The sequence below is a fragment of the Lotus japonicus genome, chromosome 2 (assembly GCF_012489685.1).
Source record: "Lotus japonicus ecotype B-129 chromosome 2, LjGifu_v1.2".
Taxonomy (NCBI): Eukaryota; Viridiplantae; Streptophyta; class Magnoliopsida; order Fabales; family Fabaceae; genus Lotus; species Lotus japonicus.
Genome location: NC_080042.1, coordinates 12,136,811 through 12,164,050, shown reverse-complemented (window position 1 = coordinate 12,164,050; position 27,240 = coordinate 12,136,811). Strand labels below are relative to the sequence as shown.

Below are 27,240 nucleotides of genomic sequence, written 5' to 3'. Positions count from 1 at the left end.
TGAGTTTATAACCTCCTATGAGGTTTATCATTGTTGTACAATGGGCTAAAAATGTAGTATACAATGAAGTATTTAATAAACTTCCTAAATAAAATTATATTTGATATAGCTACAATATTTCTTCTCAAGTGTTAACTAAGTCCTTATAAGTAGTATGCAATGTAATATGCAATATTTGATGTAGTATGCAATGTAGTATATTTCATGTAGTATGCAATATTTCTTCTTAAGAATCTTTTTAACTAAGTCCTTATAATTTATTTGTGTTAACCATATGTATCCTCTACTATGAGAATCATATACTACTCAAGTGTAGTGAAAGTTAAAGGTCTATTATAAAGTTCATTCCTTAAGAACGGAATCTCAGGTTGAACGATTTGTGTTTTCAAATTGTCTTATGAGGTTTTATAATTTTTTACTTTCTATAAAACTATAAAAATTTATGTAATAAAATAAATTATTATCTTAATTCATAATTAAGTTAAAAAATATATGCTCTTACAAACTACATATTAACTAATTAAATACTCATTATGCAATAAATAGTATAATTTTTATATGTGTCACTAAGAATATGTTTCGACATTAAACTTTCACTAGCACACTTCTCATAAAGTTTCAACTGGAAACACTACTTTCATGGCTAAAACATGAAAGCAAGAGATAAATACCACTTTATAAAAGTCTTTTTACCTTTATAGATGATTTTACACAAACACAGACTAAATTATTAAGCTCTAATTATATATTTTCATCATTTTACTTAATATTGACAGTGCATCATCACTATTTAAACATATAATCACCAAATAAATTGAAAATAATTTTTATTAAACAAACATAAAATATAAAACATGTGCGTGAAGAGCTCTCGCGTGAGGAGCTTAGTTGGCAACGCAGGCTGAGTGTGTGTGAAGAGCTCTCGCGTTCGATCCCTACACAATACACTCTGGGGAGGGATGAGAATCCTTAACTGTGACTAAATCTCAAATCTGTCGGTATATCCAAAGGGTGACCGGTACCAAATGTTTATACAAAAAAATACTAAAAAATTAGTGTACAATAAATTCTTTATTGAGCTTCATTAATGTAAGTACATTACATATGTTTATCATATTCTTTTTTTTTTTTTGACAACATAAATGGATATTATTGATAATAAGTGATTCATGAGAACAGCCCTCTCATGTATAAGACAATTCCAAATACTCACCTAAAAAACGAAACCACAATCAGCGATGAGCCTCATTAAAACCTCTTTAGGAAAAACCCAAGTGGGATAAAAACCTAGAGTAGGAAAAAGAGTACCCAAACGCTAAAAGTGCCATACCCAACACACCTAAGACAGTAAACACCTCAAAAAGTTAGAAACCACATGTTGAAACTAAGACAGCCCTGTACCAAAAAACATATCCCAAATAGAAAATACCATTCCATAGCACCACACCAAGATACTATCAATTATTTCACTAAACCAAGGCCAAAAACTTTGCATACTACCAGACTTGAGACCACGAGCCACCTACTGTCAGTTTCAAAGTGATGCATATTTCACATTTTTGCATACTACCAGACTTAATACAGCTCCAGAACATTGAAGCAAAATTCTCTCTCCTGTATGCCACTCCATATTGGAACAGAAGCCTACTGCCAGCAATACCCTGCAACTACATGTGAGAAGAAAGCATCAACCAATGATCATTTGACCAGTCAACGAGAAAACTGTTATCCATACTCTTGATGAAGCAATATGGTCCGCTGAAGAAACTGAAGAAAAGTCTAAGTGATAAGTAGCTTGAGGAACTAGATTGTATCACGTGAGCTACAAAAGGCAAGTTGATCAAAGTGAAAGTACAACATTGTGACAGCTATATATATACCAACTCCAACTTTCACTCAAAGAGGAAAGATTCACTGCACATTGTACCTACCTTTTCAATCACCTTTTTGGAAGTCTTCTTTGAACCAAAGTACAACAACAGGTAAAAGCATTAAATGCAAAGAAGATGATTGTTTGTACTATGGAACCTGTGGATGGCCAAGCAATGGAAGAGCAGACGATACAACGTATCTTGACCTAAAGTGATAAGTATAAAAGGAAGACTCGAAGAACTGAAACATCATCGAATTTTCTCACAATTTGAAAGCTAAAGCGAAAAGTCTTAAGAAATCTCTTGCTCAACATCATCAGAGCACATACACGTTAAATCTCTCTATGAAATACTTTTGATATTCTCTAGTGTCATATCTTGTATACACACTTGAAAAATAGTTTCTCAAATATTAATCCTTCTACATCACTCTTTGTGAAGGGATCTAAGTAGAAGAAAAATACTCTTTTGGATTTGGGAGTAGTCCTGGAAAATACTTGTTGAGGAGAAGTCCTACTCCTATATAGTACTTGTGAGAAGAAATACTCGATACTTGCTTAGTGAAAAATCTTGGTACTGATTAAGCTCTTGCTTAAGAGTTACCATACATAGAGCGCATGACTACATATCAATAAATTCTTGCACAACAAAACGCAATCAAGAGCGAAGAAATAGTATATCTTACTGATGACTGAGTTTAAGCTCATATAATGTTGTAATATAATGTGTTAAACAATGATAGTTTAATAGAACTTTGTCGTAGTGACCTTGTAATGTGTAATGTTAGTCGTAGTTTCATGCATTTCAATTTATGTTATATGTTTGTCCCTTATGTGATCCATTTTTGTTGTCTGCTTCTGTTATAGGCGTCTGCTGCCGAATTACGCACTTTAAAGTGCGTAGGCTACACAATTTAAAGTGGGTAGTTCACGCAGTTTCAACATGCGTAACCGAAGCACTTTAAAGTGCGGACAAAATTTTTTATAAGGGTGTTTTCGGATTACACATTTGTAAGAGTGGTGGAACTAGATGTGGGGTGGTGGGAAGAACAACCACCTTTTTCATTTTACTGATTTATATAAAAACAATAAAATATGGATAAATAACTTGTCTCATAAGATAACTCGAGTGGTATGAGCTAAGGGACATATGAGTTGGGTAGGGAGAGGTCTAGGAATCGATTCCTCGCGGGTACAATTTATCTTTCCGATGTAAAAAAAAATATAAGCAATGGACTAAGGTATATATATATATGATGTATCTTATGAGAAAGGTAATCTTATGTGAGAAAATGAGAATAAATCACGACCATTAGATCTAACCATCTATATATATATATAAGCAGCTTCATTTGTGCCTACATGACGATATTAACTTGCACATCATTAACTTCATGAGACAAAACCACGAATTAGTAAACCTGCGTCTCAATTTTTGCATCAATAAATTTGAAGATTATGGTACTCAAAACGTGAATGCTCTCTCAATAATACCAGGAATAGAAATAAGAGTCAAATGCAACCGCTTGAACTAGATGATTCATTTTTTAGAAGCCATCTGTCACAATAGCACAATCAAATAGTGTGTTTGGATTGATTTCTCTTTTCTCATAATCAACTACACTTAGAAGCTACTCGCATAAGCTTCTACCATGAATTGATTTTGGCTTACAAATCAATTGTAAAGAATTTCCAAACATGAATTGATTTTGAGAATTAACTTCTGAACAAACTTCTCTCTATATATACACACGAGATATCTAATAAGTACAAACAAAGGTTCAATCATGAATACTGATAATAAAGTAACATGTCATTTTAATATGCTAATACAGGTCAAAATGATAACCTGATAAAAACCACTATGTTTAGAGCTAAAATATAAAGCACAAATGCAGACCTGAGGAGCATAAGCCTCTGTTGGCTTTCGGTTTTGCCAGCAGAATGGTAAGGAAGCCTTTGATGACCCTCATAATCTGACAAACCATATAACTTATCAGAGGAGCTTTTACCAAAACGATTCCTAGCAGCGTTCGCCTCCGAATTGCTGTTTTCCATTCGTCGCCATAGTCCATTCAATCTTTCCAGCTCCATCTCTTTCAGATGAATGTCACTAAATAGGTCCTCAGCTTGAGCCTGAAACCATAAGAGGAAGACGTTTTAGTAGAAAACCAGAGAAGCAGAAGTCATATGCAAATAATCAATCATTTATCAACTGGCCATTGCCAAAGATACTTTTTCAACTTAGAAAAATGAAGAAAACAATTTTTGGACAGAAATAGTATCCCTATTATGATGTCAAGAAAGGACCTGTTTCACGGCTAGTTGCTCAATTAGACCATGGAGCTGTTTATCCAGTGTCTTCTCTCTTTGCACTGCAGAACAAGGATGTTTTATCGTCCAAAGAGTAAGTACAAAATGCTTTTCAAGTGTACAAATTTATTGCAGAATTAATACTACAATTAGGCCGTGCTAAGATTCGCTGATTTCTAGGAGAGAAAAAATAGTATCCAATGTTTTTCAGACATATAGCAACAAGGTTCTTTATCTTTTAATTTTTTAGTAAAAGATCATTAAGAATGAAGATCACGAAAAAGAGCATCATGAATCGTCCTAAAAATACAATGAAATAAAATAAGGAAAAGAGAAAATGCATCAAATAAAATAGCAACCAAAACCCTTTGAATGTTCAACAATCTAGAAAACAGCCTTGACAAGAGTCCAACTCGAATTTCTATCAGCATATTGAAAAACATTATTAATTGCAAATGCTGCCACAGGATATAACCATATTAGTAGAACATTGGTAAGACAGTCCTTAAAGTTTCTGAAAATCATACACAAGTGGATGAATAAATGTTTGAAGTTATCATGTAACACAAATGCTTAAATTATCCCACTGTTTACACCAAAATTCTCAGGTTTAGAAATTAATTATTGAGATATGGTGCACATAGATACATGTTATGTTTTAGTGTAGTGTCTATCTTACTGCTAAATTATTGTCAAATACATACATGTCGAATGTTATAGCTTGCTGGGTCGAAATTCATACTCATTATTGGTCAAATTCTCATGCCAAATTGATAAGCCAATAAACCAAAGACAATTTAAGTTTCATGTTGCCTGTGAAGTTAAGATATACTCGATCATTAATCTTGGAATTATATAGTGACTTTGTTTATGTTTCCCAAGGTCGAAATAGTGGCATCATGATTCAAAGACAATGTTATATAATATTCGACCTTTAATATATATTGTGAACTTAAGTCTGGGTGCTTGTAGTATATGGAGTAATATTTCGACATTCTTTGTGTGGCACTAGACAAGTATATTTCGACCAAAGGCAAAGGATTTCGATAGCAAAAGAAGAAATGCAACAGTGTTAGAAGCAAAATGGAAGAAAGGAGATCTAGCAAGGCAGAAGCAGAACTGAAGATGGTGGTTACAAGAAATCAAAGGCTCTGATTAGGAAGTTATTTTCTATGTTTAAATCTTAACCATAGGATTATGTTAGCAGTTTTATTTCAAACATTATAAATAGTAGGTTGTAACTAAGAATAATAAGATTTCACACATTTAGGCTCTTAGACTCTGAAAGCCAACAAGTCAATCACACAGACAAATGGCAATTAGGAGACCATGAGCATGATTGTGGTGTAATCTCATCCACTTTGCATTTCAATTCATACTGTTTCATCTTTTCTTCTTTTTCCCGTTTATTTTGCCTTTATTTGTCTCAATTTCTTTACTTTATCTTGTTCTTCATGAAAAAATCTGGAATTGACACTCAAACGTTTTCACCAAAGAACCCAAGAGGACTCGAATCCAGTCCCAGATTGATCTTTGGATTCTCTGTTTGTTTTTACCAAAATTTGGTGTAAACACCCACACACAAAAATCTTGTAATACTGTCCTCCGTACGTTGAAATTTTTATTCCATCATCAAGATGGACCTATGTTTAACTACACCATGAAGTTTGGTAGGCCCACAAGGCATTCCAATCCTTTAACATAATCAAGTTTGCAACGTTTTCTACTAGAAATAGGTTTATGATATATTTTCAGTGTGATCAGTTCAAAGGCTCCAAAGGGTGCATATGTTCACAAAAAGTAGAAAAATATATACCACCTTTCTAAAAGGCATCATAAACAAAAAAAAGGGAAAATAGTAAAAAGAAACAAACAACAAAAAAAGGACATCAACATGCTTTCAGATTCAAAATTTATCATTTAGCAATCACAAACGAAAAAATAATAATATACGGAGTTACGGACAAATAAACATAATTTGCACATTAACAATTATGAGTAACTCAGCATACATTATAAGGTTCAAAGCAGCAGTAAAAAGTGACAGCAGTCAGACATCTAGGCAAAGCATCAGCCCAGGTGATAAATGCCCCACTTTCAACGAAAGGGATCCCTGATTTATATCTTTAATCTCTCCTTCCAATTAGTTTATTTAATCTTTCTCTTGGGACTCTTCCAACAAAAAAAAATATAATAATTATAAATAAAAGCCAGATATAATACCTGGTGATGGCTGTTTATGTGCATTTTCCTGCAGTACTGCCCATTTCTTCTCCAACTCTCTCACAGTATCCTCCATTGAATTCTGGAAGGAAAAAGAGTTATTGATTTTATCACAAGCAATAATTCAATACAAGTAAAGTGTCATATTAGTTCTAAAAGACCACATGGATCATATTAACAACTATATGATGAAAATTACATCAAAGGTCCCTTAATATGTTTAGTTGGTCAATTTAGTCTGTGAATGTGCATTTCAAAATGTCTCAATATCTCTTTATTTGGGAGTTAATTTGACCAATGAAATGTGTATTCACAGGCAACAACAGTAATTTCCATCAATCATGTATTAATATGACCGACATTGTTACACGACTACTCATTGAATATTGAACAATGATATGTTTTGGCTACGAATACAAAAGACAGTTGCATGATTAAAGATGCAACGAACCAGATCTTTTTTTCTCTGTTCCAATTCTTCTAGCATAGCCGATTTTGCCGCTTCTACATCAACATCTGCATCTGATCCAGCTTTCGAATTTGTCTTGGTTTCTTCCTCCCAAGCACCAGAATTCCATGATTTGCCAGCATCTTGCGAAGCTTGCAGCTGCTGCACACTGTCCTGATCAGTTCTCAGTTTCTTTTCAGTTTCATCCATCTCCTGTTACAGAAAGCACAAAAATCAAAAAAGAAAAAGAAAGGAAAGAGAAAAAGATCAAGTACTACACTCCAAGCAACAAAAATATATTGCAAGCCACAAAAAAGAACCTCACTTGATAGCATACACAAACAGCATACAATAGAGCTCCTTTAAATTGAGCTTGTCTCTAAAGTGAGCGAGCAAGAGTGTTTCCTTATTTAGATCTTTGAAATTATGATTCCAAAGCAAATTAAATTGAAATGGCAAACGTTATAGAAAAGCTTATTTTTAGAGGAACCTTATCCAATACCAACAATAAAGTGAAACAAAATGCTCACCTCTAACCTCCTCTGCAGCAAATCCTTCTCTTGCAATTTCTCCTTTATTTTGTTCTCGCAATTTGATATTGCATTCTCAAAAGCAGCATTTTCTTCTTTCAATGTCACCTCTCTCAGCTGGGCCTGCACATAGCCACACAAAAAAAAAGGTCTCAGATTAGTGCTTGAGTAATCGAAATTTGGAGTAAAGCCCCCACTATCTATCCCAACTTTCACAAAATGTTTGATACAACCAGAATCTCAGAGAGGGAGAAGAGAGAGTATAGGGACAGAGAAGAGAGAACAAAGGGATAAAAGGGGTATCATTATCTCAACAATATTCAACATATCTCAATTACAAGGCCAATCCCTATTTATATGCAATGATAGGACAGAAGGTTGAAGAAGAAGAGATGAAGAGAGAAAGAGAGAGAAAACCAGAGAGAAGGAGAGAAAGTTTATTCACTATTCAACATGATTACAATTGATTAGCTAACACCCTTTACACTAACCCCAACTCAGCTAACAAACTAACCAACTCAGCTAACAAACTAACCAACTCAGCTTAACAAACTAACCAACTCAGCTTAACAAACTAACAACCCAGCTAACAGTAAACATATGTAACATATCCCTCCCCTTAACAATTTCCTTGTCCTCAAGGAATAACCTGAGAATTCTCAGGGACAACAACAGTAGTATCAAATGTAGGGTACTTCAGTTTGAGGTTATACAGAACCTCCCAAGTAGCTTCTTCCTCCATTTCACCTAGCCACTGAACCAGCACCTCAGTGACTGCCTTGTGCCTGCGCTGAACCATTCATCTCTTGAGGATCTTAAAAGGAGCCTTTGGCTGATCCAAATTACCCCACTCTAAAGGAAGTGGTACATGTGGCATAGCTGGTGAAGGGCATGGCTTCAGCAGAGAAACATGGAATGTAGGATGGATCTTGGACTCAGGGGGAAGGGCCAGAGTGTAAGCAACCTTGCCAACACGGTGAAGCACCTGATAGGGTCCAAAAAATCTTGGAGATAGTTTTTCAGAAGCCTTGTGTTGAGTGGAACTCTGCCTATAAGGCTGGAGTTTCAACAGAACCCAATCTCCCACAGAAAATTCCCTATCTGTTCTATGCTTGTCAGCTTGTATTTTCATTCTGGCTTGAGCCCTCATGAGATTGGCATGAAGCTTCTGAATCATTTGCTCCCTAGCTGTAAAGCTCCTGTCCACCGCTTCCACAATAGTGCTCTGAGGACAATAAGGAAGATGGATTGCTGGTGGCTGACCATACACCACCTCATAGGGAGTAGTCTGGATAGCTGAATGATAAGTGGTGTTATACCACCACTCAGCCAGTGGCAACCAGGTGACCCATTCCTTAGGTCTTTGCCAAGTCATGGCTCGAAGGTAATGTTCTAAACACCTATTCAGAACCTCACTCTGACCATCAGACTGTGGGTGATAAGCAGTGGTGAGGCTTTGAGAAATGCCCAGCTGCTGTAAGAAAGCGGTCCAAAATGTACTGGTAAAAAGAGGGTCCCTATCACTGACAATGTTGGAGGGAGCACCATGAAGCCTATAAACCTCTTTGATGAAAATCTCAGCCAAAGTAGAAGCTGTATAAGGATGAGTGAGGGGAATGAAGTGAGCATACTTGCTCAACCTATCAATGACAACCCATATAGCATCCTTTCCATGAGACTTAGGCAATTTGTCAATAAAGTCCATAGCAATGCTCTGCCAAACCCCAGCAGGTATGGGGAGTGGTTGAAGTAAACCTGGACTAGCAACTCTCTCATACTTACACCTGAGACAAGTCTCACACTTTTGGATAAAATCAGCAACATCCTTACTGAGTCATTTCCATAAAAATAAGGACTTAATCCTAACAACAAGGTTTCATTATCTCAACAATATTCAACATATCTCAATTACAAGGTCAATCCCTATTTATATGCGTAACATATCCCTCCCCTTAAAATTTTCCTTGTCCTCAAGGAAACATACAAACAAATCCAAACAACTAAATGAAACAAGACTCAAAATATTGAAACGGGCTCCAAAACTAGAAAGAGAAAGCAAAAGTAGCAACAACTTTCCTAGTTGCCTAATAGTCTTCTAAATCTAACCCATACAGACATGCATCTCCAAGCCTTTGTTTTTTTTTGTTTCCTGCCAGACCCAACACCAGCAAGGCCCAGCTCCTTCTTTGAACAGCTTGGGCTTAGCCCACTCGAATGGGAGAGGGGTCCAGCATTTTCCCACTCACTTGTGGCCTCCTCCCCTTCACTGTAACAGCGAGAATCGAGACCCTCTCTTGGCTTCCACTGCCGCAACAGCAAGGTCGGTGGCCCTTCACGCCTTCATCTCCCGTTCTTCCGCCGCCGTCCTTCGCCAAGTCCGGTGGCTTCGCCGGTGGTCTCCTCCCCATCACCTTCTTGCAAGAGTCGCCGGTCAAGAAACCGTGATTGCCGCTGTAAAGGTAGATGTATGGCGGCTTCCGCGGTGGACGAAGGACTGGTTGCCAAGAATCTGCGACCAAGAAGCACAGGTCGCCGCTGCAAAAGAATGAATCTGGAGGCTTCCGTGGAGGCCTTCCTGCTCCGTCAATCGCTGAATCACCACCACAATCACCAAGAACATCGCCGCTGAGCACAGAGTTCCCAATTTTGGGCGAAACCGCAAACCTTAAATCGCTGATTTGGGGGAAAACGATTTCGAGCCCTAAATCATGAAATTGGGGTAGAACGACATTGAATTGAGGAAGAACGGCGTTGATTTTGGGAAGAACGCTGGATTCGTTCAAGAACCCAAACGAAAACTCCTATGAAGAACCGAAAAAGACGGTGACCGTCGCCGATTGTTCGTACTTCTCCGCTGCATCTTCTTCAGCCTCAGCCGTAGCACGCTCTCGTTCTGCTTCCACTTCTCGTTCTACCGCCGCTGCCGCTTCTCGCTCCTCTGCGGCTATGGCCTCGCGCTCCGCCGTGGCTTCAAGTTCAGCGACCTCTGCTGCTTTCGCCTCGTATCGCTCATACGCCGCCATGTATCGCTCGTATTCTGCGACGTGTCTCTCGTACGCCGCTGCCGCTTCCAAGCGCCGGCGTCTTTCTTCATCTTCTCGCTTGTTCTTCTCGCACATCTGTTCGAATGAAATCCACCACGCATCCATTTTTTTTTTCTGGTTCAGGTGCACCGGATCGGTGCTCTGATACCAATGATACAACCAGAATCTCAGAGAGGGAGAAGAGAGAGTATAGGGACAGAGAAGAGAGAACAAAGGGATAAAAGGGGTTTCATTATCTCAACAATATTCAACATATCTCAATTACAAGGCCAATCCCTATTTATATGTGTAACAATGTTCCATATTAATTTTTGCATAACCTAGTTTCTTTGAATTTATTTGGTATACACTCATAATTTAAAATTTTACAAAGACATCCAATTACAAGTATCTAATTATATTTTCATGTAATACAAATCTTGTTTGAGTCGAGAACATTCACATCATAGCAGAGCAAGTGAAGAATTTTTATATTCATGAAACTAAAACCCGAGACGCTTGCTTAAGTGGAATAACACATGTATCACTTGAAGCAACAATCACCCGTTGGTAATTACACATTTCACTTCTAGACAAAAACCGAATTAAAATTCAAGTGTTTACAGTGTATAACTACTAAACTAAATTGTCTTGGCCACCTTAGCATAGAGCAAAACAATGTAAAAGCACAGATTATGATCATTCAATTTCATAATTGAGGTTATTCCTTAGATTAGATTAGGTGAAAAAAGCAATAATAAAAATGAAAATGAAATTGTTGTGTGGAGAGGAAAAGTGACCTGTTGGCGGGTGGTGGAGTGGGAGTTGAGTTGGAGGGTGAGGGCATTGTTGGAGGCGAGGGAGTGAGCGTGGAGATGAGGGAGGCTCTGTGAGATATCAGGAGGAGGCAATCTGAGCCGTAGATCATCGATCGAACGGCGGAGAGATGACGCCTTCTGGTCCAGTTCCCAAACGTACTTCCTCTGATCTTCCGACCATATGATCGGGATCGATCCCTCCTCTTCTTCGCCTCCGCCGCCCACCACGTCCGCTGCCCATGCCAGTAACCCCGCCATCTCTCACTTCTTTCTTCCTTCCTTCTTTTCACTCACTCGATTTAAGTTTGGTAAGAACACATCCTCTCATATTCGTGTCCAATTGGAATCAGATTATTTAATTTTGAGCAGCTTTTATCTTAGGTTGCGTTTGATAGATGGTTGAGAAACACATTTTCACGAATAATATTTTCGGGAAGAGAAAAAGTTTGATGCACCGACGGTGTAAAGTTTCAACCAATCAGATTTTAAGGATGTGAGAAAATATCTCTTTTTATTTAATTTCTTTAATTGACATGTCATATTCTTGAAATCTGATTGGTTGACGGTGTAAAAAAATTTTACACCGTCGGTGCATCAAAATTAAACTCTTTCGGGAATATGATCGTTAAGAATATCATTTTTTTGGTAAGACAAGTGTGTTTGATTAGTATTTAAGATTCTCGAGAATATTTGTAAATTTTATTTAATTCAAAATGGAAAAAAATGATGGAATTTGTGAGTAGTGGGAAATTACCTTCATTTTATACAGTGTCTTGTGGTTTTGTGAGACTTTGAGCTTTGGACGATTTGAGTTTGGTCTTTCTGAACTTGGGAGATCAGATGTTGGTGGAGACTTGTACAACACCTTTGGACATTGTATTGGTTTTAGTGCTTCAACAGATCACACTATGAATGGTTGATGTATGAAGTCTTCAGACGAAGCTTGCAGACTTAGACTTGTTGGACATGCAGACGATGTTGTACCATGGACTTTGTCCAGTTGGTTTTGAATATTTTCATTGCTTTTCAATGCTTTGTCATTTGTCATCAAGTATTTTGATGTTTCTTCTTTGAGCTTGTCTTGAGCTTATTATCTCCTTTCTTTAAGGCACTCTTGGTCTTGATCCCTAGCATTTCCTTGACTGTGGTCTGCTTTGTCTTGATCTTCTTTGCTTTGCGTTGACCTTGCCTTGTTGCAGTCTACTCTGTTTGGACTTGTCTTGATATTCATATTCTTCATGTAGATCTTATCTCTGTCCTTAAGATGGAGCTTTTTCTCTATCATTTGTTGCTTTGATTCAGTCTTCTTGTCTTTATTGGGTTCGCTTGGACTCCGCTACATTTCTATGTTCTTCATAGCTTTGTGTCATTATTTCCATATAGTCTTTGTCACCATTAAAACATATAAACTCATATTTTATTTTTAGAGGGAGAACTCATGTGAACCTTACATACCCGTCCCGACAGAAACCACCACACGCCACGCCAATAGCCTCCACATACTCAATGGAGGTGTAAATTGACGGCAGCCGGAAATCTTTGTTATCTGCCACAATCTGTCGACGGGTTTCGGTAGGGTGACACCTAAAAGTTGAGCGCTTGCGTTTATACCAAATTTCGGTAAACAAATAAGAGAACCCAAAGATCAATCTGGTGACTGAATTTGAGTCATCTTGGATTCTTTGGTGAAAATATTGTAAGTTTTAAATCATGAATCAATGTTTCAAAAATAGTAAATTAAAGCAATCAAACAAAGATAAAATTTGACTAAACATAAAGTAAGAGCAAATATCATGTTTTATTGATAACATTCAGATGAAATATAAAAGAGTTTTACAAAAGATTGATACTTTTTTCCTCTGTTGTTGCTCGCCTTCATGTTCGACATAAAGCTTTGAGAGTAATGAGAGCATAATGAAATTGTGAACCCTGATTACAATGTCAGAGATCCTATTTATATACCTATGTCTTCCGGTTTGTCTCTGGCTTCACACGTGTTTACTGAGCTCCAACTTTCAATAACTTCCTTATGGGTTGATCGAACATCCAGTCTGCCTAACTCGACCTCAGACATCTGTTTTTCCAGACTTAATAAAGCTCCAACACTAATCAAAATATGATTCGACTAACCTAAATAATGAAAGTAAAAATACACAAAATATCAAGCTAATAAATGCCCCCCAAAATATCATTTTCAATGTGTTTATAACTTAAGAAAAAGTTATATTTTCTAGCATGGAACCTTGTCTTTAATTCGACTTTCATGTATATTCTAACCTTTGGCATTCTGAGAGATTTAAAAAGACTAAAATAACCTTTCATAACTTCCCATTCACTCCATCATCTCTCCACGTCCAATCAAATGCAACATATTTACCCAAATTAATCATGGGTTTTAACTGCCACACGTTTTCCCAAAGAGTTCAAAAGGATAACTTCTCACATTAAATGAAATTGTAACTTCTCTTCAAATCCGACTCATTCTGAACCTTTCACTCGGCTAGCTCAAGAATCAGAAAAAGGAAATAGCCAAGAATTCCATTGCCACTGCTACAAATGGGTCGAGGATAAAAGCTGAAATTGCTGAAATCGAAGGGAAGAAAGTCATAGCAGAAGAATGGCCCTAACAAGCTGAAAAGTTGTTATCTTCCAATGAGGAATTTGCACCCTTTTTAATTTCCCTTGTACTTTACTTAATTTTCGACTATGGCACTTGTGCCGTTTTCTATTATGCTATAAGTACTTTTTCATGGCAAGTCTTTTGCCATGATTGATTTTGACTTTTTTATCTAAGTCTCCTCGTTTATCTTTATTTCATGCAACTTTGGTTTGAATCACTTTAGATATTTGTCGTTGATAGTTATTATTTGTGTTATTGCTCTGACCTCTTCAATTGAATAAGCATTAATAGAATAACAATTAAAAATTTGAAAGGGTATTTTCCATTTCGGAGCCCATTTACCATAAGCACGATTCTTCTTATCTATGGGAAAAATTACTTTCCACACCAAGTCACCAACGCTTAATGACTTCGATTTTACTTTATTTGTTATAACTTTGGGCTATTTTCTCTTTTTGTCGAATCATTAAATCTAAAGCATTCAACCTTTTTTCATCCAATTCGACTAACTCATCGTACATCATATTCCAATATCATACATCATATTTCAATAATGGTCACAAGGGATTTCAAATTGTCTTTGCAGCCTAACTGATTGCAAATTTACTTCTACAAGCAAAACCGCCTCATGCCCATTAGTCAGTCGAAAAAGTGTAACCCCAATTGCATCTTTAGGAGAATTCTTGTAGGCCCATAAAACTTGATTTAAAGTTTCATGCCACCTTCTAGGATTTTGATTAATATGTTTTTTTTATCAAATTGATATGTACTTTGTTAGCAACTTCGACTTGTCCATTCGCTTGCGCGTAGTATGAAGTCGAGGTTAATAACTTTATCCCAAAGTTTTGTGCAAATTGAACCATCTTCCTCCATGTGAACACTAACCCTCTCATATTCGTGTCCAATGGGAATCAGATTATTTAATTTTGAGCAACTTTTATCGTAGGGTGCGTTTATTAGTTGAGCCTATTTGTCTTATTTTGTTTACCTTTAATATTTCTCATATTCGTTAACTCAAGTGATTAGCAAATCCATGGGGTCTTCATCGATTTTTTGGTGTATTCAATTACTTTTACTATTTCGAGCCGAGTAGGATTACTATAATATCTTACGCCCTTGAAGATTAGCTTATTGATGTATTAATTCACATTAAGACCCAATAGAATGGCTTGTATGTTTTCCCTTCACGATATGGTTTGTATCTCTTGGTTTTTATCATGCATTAGACAAAGGTTGCTGTTTTAATTAAAATGCAATGGCATATGTTGGACAATTCCTTTTATGTGTCATATTATATATGTAGGAAACCTATTGTTTTACACAAATTCTGGTAACATATTAATCGTGCAAAGCACGAGCTTATATACTAGTATCTTACATTTCTCTTTCTTTATTCATATCTCTCTCTTAGAGTGTGAGCTGAATGAATGTGAATAAATTATTATTGTACTTTTCTACTATATTTTTGAATCGTACTTTTCTACTACTTGAAAACACATTTGTTGGTTTTTTTATCCTTATGTACACCGTCAACAAGCTTATAAGTTGGTTAATATCTATTACATTTATGTCACGACCCAAAATCCTAAGCTGTGACCGGCGCACAGACTAACAGCTTAGCCTGACAAGCCTATTTAACAAAACCCACTTCCCGAAATGATTTTCCAAAATTATACATGTTTACTATAATTTATAAAAAAATAATCTCTCCTGTAATATCAATATCTCCAAAATAATAAAATCTATCAATTGAGATTTATCATAACTAGAATTCTAAAAATACACGAATTCCAAATCCAGCACTAAAGTGTTAATTCCTAAATTAAAACAATACATAACAACTCAAACTGAATTCACCCAAGACTCCCCTATAGCTGCAGAATAACAAAGAGCAACAAAGATACAAATATGACCACCTGCCAAAAGAGGCCTATAAACGAAATGAGCTGAATGATCTGAACCTGACAACAGTCTGCTACTTAGTTGCCTGGAAATCTGTAGAGGGAAAATAATGAATGGGGTAAGTCACAAAGACTTAGTGAGCAGTCAACAACCACCATGAACAGGGAGGGGAAACATTAGAGGCACGAGTTTTTCGCTCTCAACTCAGTTTAGATAATCTCTATCACCAACAATATCAGTTCAAACGATTTCAATGTCGAAAGTACTGAAACTCATAAAGATCATAGATAATCATGTCAAATAGATAAGTTAAAATCATGTCAATAAATGAAGACATTTAAAATCTGAAATTTAATGAAATAGGGTCACACATGTAGAACCGTGAGGCGGCTCCATCTCGCTGATAGCCCTCTCCTCCTAAGTGATGGCCTCTCCGATAGGGGCGGCTCCATCTAGCGGATAGCCCTTTCCTTTCTCAAGTCACATCATGTCATCGGGGGAAGCTACATCTCGTTGATAACCCTTTCCTCTTAAGGATTATCTTACCCAAGAGGTGGCTCCATCTAACGGATAGCCCTCTCCACCCGGAATTATGTCATGTCTCATCAATCTCATCGGGGGAAGCTACATCTCGTTGATAGCCCTTTCCGTGCACTGGCGGCTCCATCTAACGGATAGCCCTCTCCTCCCGGAATCAAACTAGCTAGGTGCACCTAGGCCGTTACCTCCGTTAACGGCTACGGGGTTCTATCAAGGATCCCCAAAACAATTTTCTCAAATCATATCAAGTCTCGTCAACAGTCTCAAAATCAGCTTTCCAATGCTCATCAAAGCTTTTCAACATAACATTCTCAACATCAACTTTTTAATGCTCATAAAAGTTTTTCAAGTTCACAATCTCAATTTCACATCATTTCAAAATTAAACCAATGTCATTCTCTTCTCATGTGAACTCATAAAACATGCTCAAAATCAACTTTATAAAATCAGTTTTCAAAGAAGTTTAGAATGATAGTCAAACATATAAAAACATGTCTCCCCAATTTAGATAAATAGGCAATATGGTAAAGTAATTAAAATATCAGTTATAGGACAATTAAAAATATGTCACAGTAGTTGGAAACCACTCACAGTTACAAAGAATCAACACGATTGCTCCCAACAACTTCCGGACTCACGAACGAACCACTAGCAGCGTATCTGAACTACCAAATAATAAATTCAAACCTTCAGATGTTATTATCTCATGTTATACAACTCATGAGCAACTATGGAATCATCAGTTTCGTGCTCAAAGTCCTAAAAAGTATTTCTTTTTAATTCTAACATATGCAATCATACTATTCTTTAATTTATAGGTTGTGGGTATACCTCAATAACATCCAAAGAGCAAATCTGAAGGGGTGCTACTCTTCTCTTCCTTAGAGCACAAACCCTAACTTTCAAAATTAATTCAATTGCTTCCACACAGTGGCTTCCACGTTTGTAAGAGTAAATTTATCTTCAAGAGTTTGTGGGTTATGAAGAAATCTTAGATTTGATTTCTATGAAGAATGGAAGTGGAACAATAGAAAAGAGAGGAGGCCATGCGTTCTGTACAGAGGGGAGAAAAAGAAAAGAAATTGAAAGAGAGGGGAGAGATGTCACGCACAGGGTGATGGGAATAGGTTTTAATTTTTAACTTTTTAGAATAGGAAAAATGAATATGTATTGTATTGGGTGGGGTGGGTACCATCGTGGGCTTTTCTTTTTCTGTAGGCCAGTTTTAGTTTTAGTTTTTTTTTTATATATATATATAATCACTATTGTATATATATATATATATATATATATATATATATATATATACACGGATCGTTTCAATCTTCCCTCCTTAAGAAAATTCGTCCTCGAATTTTAAGTCTTGGGCATGACTACCTCGGTTTCAGAGTCATCTCTTTACCAAACATTCCTTGGAACATAGACTTTTCATTCGTGTACCAGTTATTGCTACTTGATGCTCCATATGATATAAATGCTCATCTAGTTGTGCATTCTCATGACATATAACATGAGAAGGAACATATAGGTATTTGTAAAGCATAGACATGAAACTGGGTGAACTTCAAAACCATCTGAGAAAAACATCAATTGATAAGCTACAAAGCCACCCTCTCAAATATCTCAAATGATCCCATGAACCCTGAACTTAACTTCCCTTTCTTACTAAACAGTATCACTCATTTCATTGGAGAAACGCGTAACAACACATGATCTCTAACTGCAACCTTTAGGTCGTCACCTCCTACCAGTTTCATACTTCCACTATAAGGTAACCAAACAATCGTGAACCAACTAAATTTTCTTTACTACATTTTTGACAAGTTTTGGACCAACAAGCTTAGCTTCCTTATCTTCACACCAACCTATTAGTGATCGCCTACTATACAAGGCCTCAAATGGTGTCCTCCGAATACTAGATTGATAGCTTGCTACTATAAGCGAACTTCATTAATTACAAAGTCTGCTCTCAACTCCCTCTAAAGCCTAAAACATAAGCACGAAACATATTCTTCAAGATCTGAATAATCCTCCTAAGTTAGCCATCAATTTAAGGATAGAAAGTATTACTCAAATTTAAATATGACCCCACAACGACCTTGAAAGTCTTCAAAAAAAATGCATACCATTAAGCTCCTTGATTTGAAATTATAGACATGCTTACACCATGCAAACAAACAATTTCATCCAACAAAATCTTAGTATACCATGTCGTAGTATAAGAACTCTTTATAGGAAAAAGCGTACATACTCAGTCAATTGATCCATAATCACCGATACAAAATCATAACGCATTAAATTCCTAAGTAACCCTCTCACCAAGTTCATAACAACACCTTCTCACTTTTCCTATGGTATCTTATTAGATTGAAGCAGCATTGCTTGCTTTTAAGCTCATCCATCACCTGCTGACATGCTAAACCTTCAGAAACAAATTTTCTATGTCCTCTTTCATCCTTTCCCATAATTAAAATTTCTTCATATCTTAATTCATTTATTAAAACCTGGATGTATGATCTAAAAATAATAATAAGCATCCTCTAATATTTTCCTCCACAAACTATTTGTATTAGACACACACAACCGACATTAAAGTCATAAATACATCAGAGTCTACTAGAAAATGTGGACCCTTTTCACCTTAAAAAAAATCCTCTACCATCTTCACCACCTATTGATCATGTTCAATATCCTCAACCAAATCATCCGTCAAACTAAAACCAATTTGCACATAAGTTAGCAATGAGTTGGAATGGGCATGCCCACACTAAACTCTACAATAAACAAGCTTCTATAGCTCTTTTTTTTTACATCCTCAAAATATACAGTAATATCATCAATAAACACAGTCACAAAATGCTCACAGAATGATCGTCCATTGAATCCTTAAAACACCAGTAACATCACTAAGTCCAAAGGCGTGACTAATAACTAATTATAACCAGAACAACATTATGAAATCCGTCTCTGAAATGTCTTTCTTCTTAATATTCAATTAATTTTTTTTTCCGTCGTCTCACTATTAACAGTAATGATGCTACCCACCAAGAAGACAACAACTTACATTCAACCTCACACACAACTCCGCAAAATAGGACCATCCAAACCATTGACCCTTGTGAAACCACCTACTTCACATATTGTAACACAAATTACCAACCATTGTCAATAAGCTAAAACACACGAATATCAAGTAACTAACTGTCACACCATAGAACGACACATCAACTCTTAGAAATTCTCATATGCACCACTTTAGTCGGTGGTCTTAGTGTGCAAACCATTTCTCTTGTCTCCCAAAGTATACCTGATCAAGTGCGTTCCAAGATCGCAAGTCTTTTTTTTTTCTTCAAACTATTCAGATATTTTTTTTTGCAGCCGATCAACAACTCATCTACGCGAGGTAAACAACATTTATTCTTTGTTGTCACCTTACCCAACCCTTGGTAATCAACACATAACTGCATATTTCAATCTTTATTCTGCACAAATAAACTAGTGTTAGGAACCAAGTTTATGGTAAACTTTATCTCCATGTGGGCGGTACACTAAGACTTGCATAAAAACTTCACACACTATGTTCATTAAAGCTTTTTGAGTACACCCTACAAAGACTAAGTATCCTTGACATCTTTCCTTAGCAACATATGCTAGCTCTCAATACTGACATTAGATTATATGGTCCAACTTTGGTCTCCCGGAAAGATGATTCTCTAGGTAATTTAATCCTACTACTTGATTACGACAGTCCAAAGTAACATGACAAGAGACCAACCAATCCATACTCAAAAATTCCATTGAAGGAATAAACGATTAATAACTAAGATGCCTACCAACAACTCTCAATCTTCAATGAATAACTCAAATGAGCGGTGAACATAACTGACTATCAATAACTTATCAAGAGGTGTAACAACAACCAACATCATATTCAAGGAAAAAAGTATAATTTACCTAGTTAAGAAGAGGACAACAACAACACAAAAGGGTGCATAGCTTCAGGATCACACAAACATGAAGATCTCAAGAACATATAGATAGTAATCTTGTAACCACTCCATTGGTTTCCGATCATCCTAATGAGTCAAAGCAAAGACTCAAGTTTGACTTCCAACCTTGACCACTAAATCCTTTAACGCTCTTCTAAGATATTCCATGACCCCAGCTGAAAGAACTCAAAGCTTTCCTCATTAGTATAGAAGAAGCCAGAGAAGATACTAAAATTGCTCATAATAACGCTTATCTGTGACTAGCGGAAAGTTGAACCACAACCACAAGACAATGATTCCTAATATGACACGTGACAACACACCCTACTATCTCCAAAGCAGCTCCATAATGTATAAACTCTAGTCGACGCTCATAAATTTCCTTATGTAGGTTCGCTTATTGCTACCCAACAACAACTCCAACATGTTATTGTAAATCATGTTATAATTACTCCATACAATTGTAAGCTCTGTCATCCCTGAATTTCAGTACGTTGATATGAACACCTTACATTGGCTACATCAGTGAATAACTAGCGCCTATCGACGATGGTCCTTGGCCTACACTACAACGCAAACAACAACCGCCTTAAAAAGAGTCTTAATACACTAACTCCTCCTCAAATAGAAATTCAAAATTTGGTGGCATCCTCGGAACAAGAGGCGGCTCCATCTAACGGATAGCCCTCTCCACCCGGAATTATGTCATGTCTCATCAATCTCATCGGGGGAAGCTACATCTCGTTGATAGCCCTTTCCGTGCACTGGCGGCTCCATCTAACGGATAGCCCTCTCCTCCCGGAATCAAACTAGCTAGGTGCACCTAGGCCGTTACCTCCGTTAACGGCTACGGGGTTCTATCAAGGATCCCCAAAACAATTTTCTCAAATCATATCAAGTCTCGTCAACAGTCTCAAAATCAGCTTTCCAATGCTCATCAAAGCTTTTCAACATAACATTCTCAACATCAACTTTTTAATGCTCATAAAAGTTTTTCAAGTTCACAATCTCAATTTCACATCATTTCAAAATTAAACCAATGTCATTCTCTTCTCATGTGAACTCATAAAACATGCTCAAAATCAACTTTATAAAATCAGTTTTCAAAGAAGTTTAGAATGATAGTCAAACATATAAAAACATGTCTCCCCAATTTAGATAAATAGGCAATATGGTAAAGTAATTAAAATATCAGTTATAGGACAATTAAAAATATGTCACAGTAGTTGGAAACCACTCACAGTTACAAAGAATCAACACGATTGCTCCCAACAACTTCCGGACTCACGAACGAACCACTAGTAGCGTATCTGAACTACCAAATAATAAATTCAAACCTTCAGATGTTATTATCTCATGTTATACAACTCATGAGCAACTATGGAATCATCAGTTTCGTGCTCAAAGTCCTAAAAAGTATTTCTTTTTAATTCTAACATATGCAATCATACTATTCTTTAATTTATAGGTTGTGGGTATACCTCAATAACATCCAAAGAGCAAATCTGAAGGGGTGCTACTCTTCTCTTCCTTAGAGCACAAACCCTAACTTTCAAAATTAATTCAATTGCTTCCACACAGTGGCTTCCACGTTTGTAAGAGTAAATTTATCTTCAAGAGTTTGTGGGTTATGAAGAAATCTTAGATTTGATTTCTATGAAGAATGGAAGTGGAACAATAGAAAAGAGAGGAGGCCATGCGTTCTGTACAGAGGGGAGAAAAAGAAAAGAAATTGAAAGAGAGGGGAGAGATGTCACGCACAGGGTGATGGGAATAGGTTTTAATTTTTAACTTTTTAGAATAGGAAAAATGAATATGTATTGTATTGGGTGGGGTGGGTACCATCGTGGGCTTTTCTTTTTCTGTAGGCCAGTTTTAGTTTTAGTTTTTTTTTATATATATATAATCACTATTATATATATATATATATATATATATATATATATACACACACGGATCGTTTCAATTTAACATCTATTACACTGAAATTAATTATATATTTCATATGCTTATAAAAATTATTACTTATATAGTGTTTGTGAAAAAAATCTTATAACTCATAGTCCATATTTAGATATGGAGAAGAAAATTACGGTGACTCAAAATTAGGATGGATAGAACTATGTTTTGTAATTTTTGTTTATGTTCACTGTAATTTATCTTTACAATAATTTTTACTTTTGTCCACTATAATTTTGCATTGTAGTGATATTTTATCATATATTCAAACATGTACGTAATTTGTTCGATCCCGGCCTCTGTGTAGTTGAAATTCTGGCACCGCCCCTATGTTTAGTGTCGACGGTTTTTAACCATTGTTAAACGTGAAGAGCAGAAAAGAAAAGTGTTTAGCGGGGAATTTTGTTTACCCATTTTTTTTTTAATAGTAAGAAATCCAAATCTTAATGAAGAGGTTGGATTTTGATCCTCTTTGAGTTCTTTAATGAAAACATTTTAAGTGTCAATTCTAGGTTTCCAAAATTCAAGATACAAGTCCTTTTATATAAATACATTCCATATGTTATTATCTAGAACAGATGAATACATTCGATGAGCTCTTCCCCATTGGTTTCCCTCACCTTTGTTTGTAAATATAAAAAAACAGGGTTAATGATGAAAGTAGTCCCCAAGTTTGCAAGCGAGTTTGATTTTAGTCAATTAGATGAAAAAATGACGTTTAGTGGCAGTCATTTTCACAGTTATTGCGGCTTTTGACTGCCACTAATTGTCATTTTTATCAAAAAACTAAAATCAAACTCGCTTATAAATTCAGGAACTAATTTGACCATTAATCTAAAAAATTATCACTATATATTGAAAAAAAAAACAAACCAATATTTTTCAAATGTTTAACATGATAAATCTGATCTTCTAGAACACTCTAGATCTCTAGCTTTTTTCCAGTTCCATCAGATGATTGAGTTTCCATATTCAGCATATAGAGGAAAAACTCATTCCATATGTCAATTGGACCTGGCAAGCACCAATGAACACAGTCATTTATTCTCATATTTTTGTCATTCGAATATCCGTAACTATATATTAGGGTGCCCATCAGGTCTCATCAGCATGATCTGAGTAGTATTCAGTATCAAAAACTTTAAACCCCTCTTTCTAGCTTCTTTTTCTGCTTCTATAAATTCACCCACTTGTGACAAATATGTCTCGAGAAAAAAACCATCCAACTTCCCTTCTTCCTTAGTGAATGGCCTTGTCCTCACACAATTCCCTCCTTTATTCCAATCTCCATTCTCAAAGTGGGATGGAGAGAATGTCCTTAAAAATGTGACCCCCTTAAAATTTCTCAAATTTGTAAGAGTTCTAAATGCAGTCCTGAATGCTTTCCTGTATCCATAGTTGTGAGTAAGGTCTGTCACATTCTCCATCCCACACCTATTGCATCCTACAAGTTGATCATTTTCATAGTACAATAGAGGTCTAAAGAACCAGTGTCCTGCTGAGATAATTACAATGTCAAAGTTTTCCACTTGACTTGCCCAAGATTCGTCTACCTTATCTAGATACATCTTCATGATGCTGTTGTAAGAATGACCATTCCTGTCAGCATCACTAGCTCTCACAAAATATGGAGACCATAAATTTCCAATGGTGAAATTGTGATCAGGATAGAAATACCGTTTGGAATATGCCAGATCTGATGCATATCTCTCAGAAATGTCCTCAGGTTGAGACACCTGAAAGAGAAAAATAAAAATAAGTTAGCCCACATATAAGTTTTCATGCATGGATTCATACTGTTGGAATCAAGTGTTATAGTCAAGTCCCACATCGGAGAAGTCAGGGTAGAGGGAGAGTTTATAAGGAGATGGACCCATAAATCTAATGCCTTAAGGTTTTGGGTTAAGATGTGGTGTCCAAGATCTCCTTGGTGTATCCCCTCGGACTTGGCCCATGGATCCTCGCCGTGACTCTCCCCAACAAGTGGTATCAGAGCCGATGGTTCGTGGGACCATGGTAACGGCTAGACAACTTCCGCAGAGGGGCCGATGGTTAGTAACCATGGTAACGGCCAGGTAACTTCTGCGGAGGGGCCGATGGTTAGTAACCATAGTGACGGCTGATATCTTCCGCTGCGAAGGGAGGTCAACAAGGATTGCATAAGTCGTTGTGAGAGGAGAAACCGACGGATCAGAAAGACACGGAACAAGATGAAGATCTGTCTACTTTCAAGAGGCGATGGCCACGTTGGGGAAAGAGAAGTGGATGGATGCCAAGGTGGAGGAGTGAAGCAACAGGGTATTGAGCAAGGTGGAGTTCAATTGCAAGGTAGTGCGACTATTGACCATGCCAGTCACCAGTGACATGTTCGAGCCGGGCTTGGACTTGTTACAAAGTTCTCAATGTTAAGTATGAGGAGGAGTACAATCCTAAGGAATCGAAGTTCTGAAGACTGAGGCAGATATCTTCACAGGCAGTTCGAGAATTCGCCAAGGTGGAGATTGTTGGGTTTTTAGCTCATTAGAAAGAGAAAAAATCAGAAAGATTTGTTTCAGATTTGTTTATGTTTTATTTTGGGTTAAATATGTTCAGTTTATTAGGATTTGATTTAAGGGGATTGTGCATGGGTTAAGATGTGGTGTCCAAGATCTCCTTGGTGTCTCCCCTAGGCCTTGACCCATGGGTCCTCGCTGTGACTCTCCCCAACAAGAAGATTGTTGGAATCAAGTATTAGAGTCAAGTCCCACATCAGAGAAGTTAGGATAAGAGGGAGAGTTTATAAGGAGATGGACCCATAAACCTAATGCCTTAAGGTTTTGGGTTAAGATGTGGTGTCTAAGATCTCCTTGGTGTCTCCCTAGGCCTTGCCCCATGGGTCCTCGCTGTGACTCTCCCCAACAAGTGGTATCAGAGCCGATGGTTCGTGGGATCATGACGGCTCCTTGTGTCGAAAGTCTTTCTAGCAATGCGCGGCTAGGTGGCAGGTTCCGTTGACGAACGACGGTACAAGGGTGGATAGCTTCCGCAGACGAGAGGATCATGAGTGATGTGGTTGAGGGACTCACACTTGAGGGGGAGATTGTTGGAATCAAGTGTTAGAGTCAAGTCCCACATTGGAGAAGTCAGGGCAAGAGGGAGAGTTTATAAGGAGATGGACCCATAAACCTAATGCCTTAAGATTTTGGCTTAAGATGTGTTGTCCAAGATCTCCTTGGTGTCTCCCCTCGGACTTGGTCCATGGATCCTCGCCGTGTTGATACATAGGCATCCAAACTTTGGGCTAAGTACGCCTTAGCGGCGGTTTATAAGTGCCACAACTGTTTGCGGTGCATATGATATCGAATGTCAACCAAAATTATGTTTTGTCAAACATTTTCATTTGCCTCTACTTTTTCTTGCTATCTCTAATTTTTCTTATCACATCACTCATCATATCTCGCATTTCTCTCTTTTCTATTCCTATTTTTTTCTCATTGTAAGATGAAACTGGGGTGTGGATATATATTATTTTTCTTTAGGATTGCTATCTTTATCTGATTTAGCTTGGTAACATAAGCATGCAAAGGGATTGTTAACAAAAATTTCTCTAATAACTTGTGATTGATTAGTTCAGAAATCAACTCCCCTACAAGCTCAAGTTATTGGGCCAAAACATGTTTGCATGTTTGGTTTAGCTCTTTTTCCTCATAATCAATCTGGAACTTAAAAACTACTCAGAGAAGCTTCTCCCAAAAATTAATTCGATTTTTCAATTGAACAAGGATTTTTCAAATTCTTTCTACAAATGTTTCTGAAGTTGAAATTAATACTTGGTAAGAACTTTTGAAAGTAGCTTTTGACTGTCATAATTTATAAATTATAAGAAAATTGAAACAATCCAAACTTGCTATTCATGGTTTATATCTAACATGGGTAGAAACTTATAGTTTCTATTCTCTTAAAATGCCAGAAGAAACAAAGTATGAATTGACCACTTACATGATTAAGGAGGCATAACAAAGACGCCATCTGGTTATGCCCCACTGAATCTCCAACAAAGGCTATCTTCTTTCCTCTGACAAGCTTCAAGAATTGAGTTGCATCAAAAAGTGGAAGCTCACATTCCTCTGGCTTCCATCTCCAATGTAGGTAATCTCTGTCAGGCCTTCCAAGTTTCATGCAGTTTTGCTGGTCTATTAACAAATTGCAAGTTTCGTTGTTGTAATAAGGTCCTTGAGGGTAAGGAATCCATTTCCCAGAGAAGATGTCACATCTTTTTGTTTCTGTGGTGTTTAAACTGCTGCTGACAGAAGATAACACTGGAGATGAGTTTCTCATAAGAGAAAGAGGAAGCAGAAGGAGGAGCATAGTGAACGGTACCAGCACAACACTTCTTGGAATGTTTACACGTGCCTTGTACTTCCCATTGAGAACATCATCAATAGGAAACTTCATGGCTGAAAACCTGAAGTCTGAATCAAAACTTGCTCAACAGCTTATATAGACAACTTGGATACATTAACACCTGCATTTTTTTTTCTATTCTAATATTATATTCTAACACATCTTTCCAATAACTTTTACTTCATATATCTCTATTTTTTTTCTTATTTCATTCCTATCAGTTGAGTATGGTTCATGGGTAATGTCAAGGGTGTTAGGCCAAAGAAAGACCCAAACAAAGGAGATGATTTTAAAATTGGGGGATAAAACTCCACATTGAGCTTCGAGCAAACCATGAGTGGACGAGACACCATATCTTTGACTCAAAACCTTAAGACAATGGATGTATGGGTCCTCATTCTCCCCCTCCAGTGTGAGTCCATCTCAAACGAAAGTTGGGCCTGTACTCATCCAGAACCTCAGAGGCCGTCATTCTGGGCTTGTGCTCTTGAGTCTTAGAGGCCCAGGCCCATGGTCAGACAACCATCGGCTCTGATACCACTGTTGGGCCAAAGAAAGAGCCAAACAAAGGAGATGGTTTAAAACTGGGGGATAAAACTCCACTTTGGGCTAAAGAGCAAAC

At 36.9% G+C, this 27,240-nt stretch overlaps 1 protein-coding gene, 1 long non-coding RNA gene and 1 pseudogene across 6 annotated transcripts; all 3 read right to left on the bottom strand.

Annotated features, from left to right (window-relative positions):
• Positions 1-1,056: 1,056 nt before the first annotated feature.
• LOC130737600 (uncharacterized) lies at positions 1,057-11,586 on the bottom strand. 3 transcript variants are annotated; one of them, XM_057589409.1, is made up of 7 exons: positions 11,208-11,586; positions 7,385-7,507; positions 6,858-7,067; positions 6,407-6,488; positions 4,181-4,245; positions 3,771-4,006; positions 1,057-1,667 (listed from the first exon to the last, which is right to left on the bottom strand). In XM_057589409.1, exons 1-7 carry the CDS (start codon positions 11,481-11,483, stop codon positions 1,535-1,537), a joined length of 1,125 nt encoding a protein of 374 aa, XP_057445392.1. In that variant the 5' UTR covers positions 11,484-11,586; the 3' UTR covers positions 1,057-1,534. The 3 variants fall into 3 exon arrangements, with proteins under 3 accessions (XP_057445392.1, XP_057445394.1, XP_057445395.1); XM_057589411.1 differs by having other exon boundaries at positions 1,057-1,661; XM_057589412.1 differs by lacking the exon at positions 1,057-1,667 and having other exon boundaries at positions 3,560-4,006; positions 11,208-11,584.
• Positions 11,587-15,534: 3,948 nt separating this feature from the next.
• Positions 15,535-22,163, bottom strand: LOC130737599 (uncharacterized). Of its 3 annotated transcripts, none has more exons than XR_009018805.1 (5): positions 21,758-22,163; positions 21,518-21,591; positions 17,119-19,769; positions 16,879-16,947; positions 15,535-15,840 (listed from the first exon to the last, which is right to left on the bottom strand). It is a non-coding gene; the product is annotated as an uncharacterized LOC130737599 (long non-coding RNA). The 3 variants fall into 3 exon arrangements; XR_009018806.1 differs by having other exon boundaries at positions 16,879-16,952; positions 21,518-21,586; XR_009018804.1 differs by having other exon boundaries at positions 21,518-21,586.
• Positions 22,164-22,757: 594 nt separating this feature from the next.
• Positions 22,758-26,738, bottom strand: LOC130737598 (protein trichome birefringence-like 19; annotated as a pseudogene).
• Between the last annotated feature and the right edge of the window lie 502 nt (positions 26,739-27,240).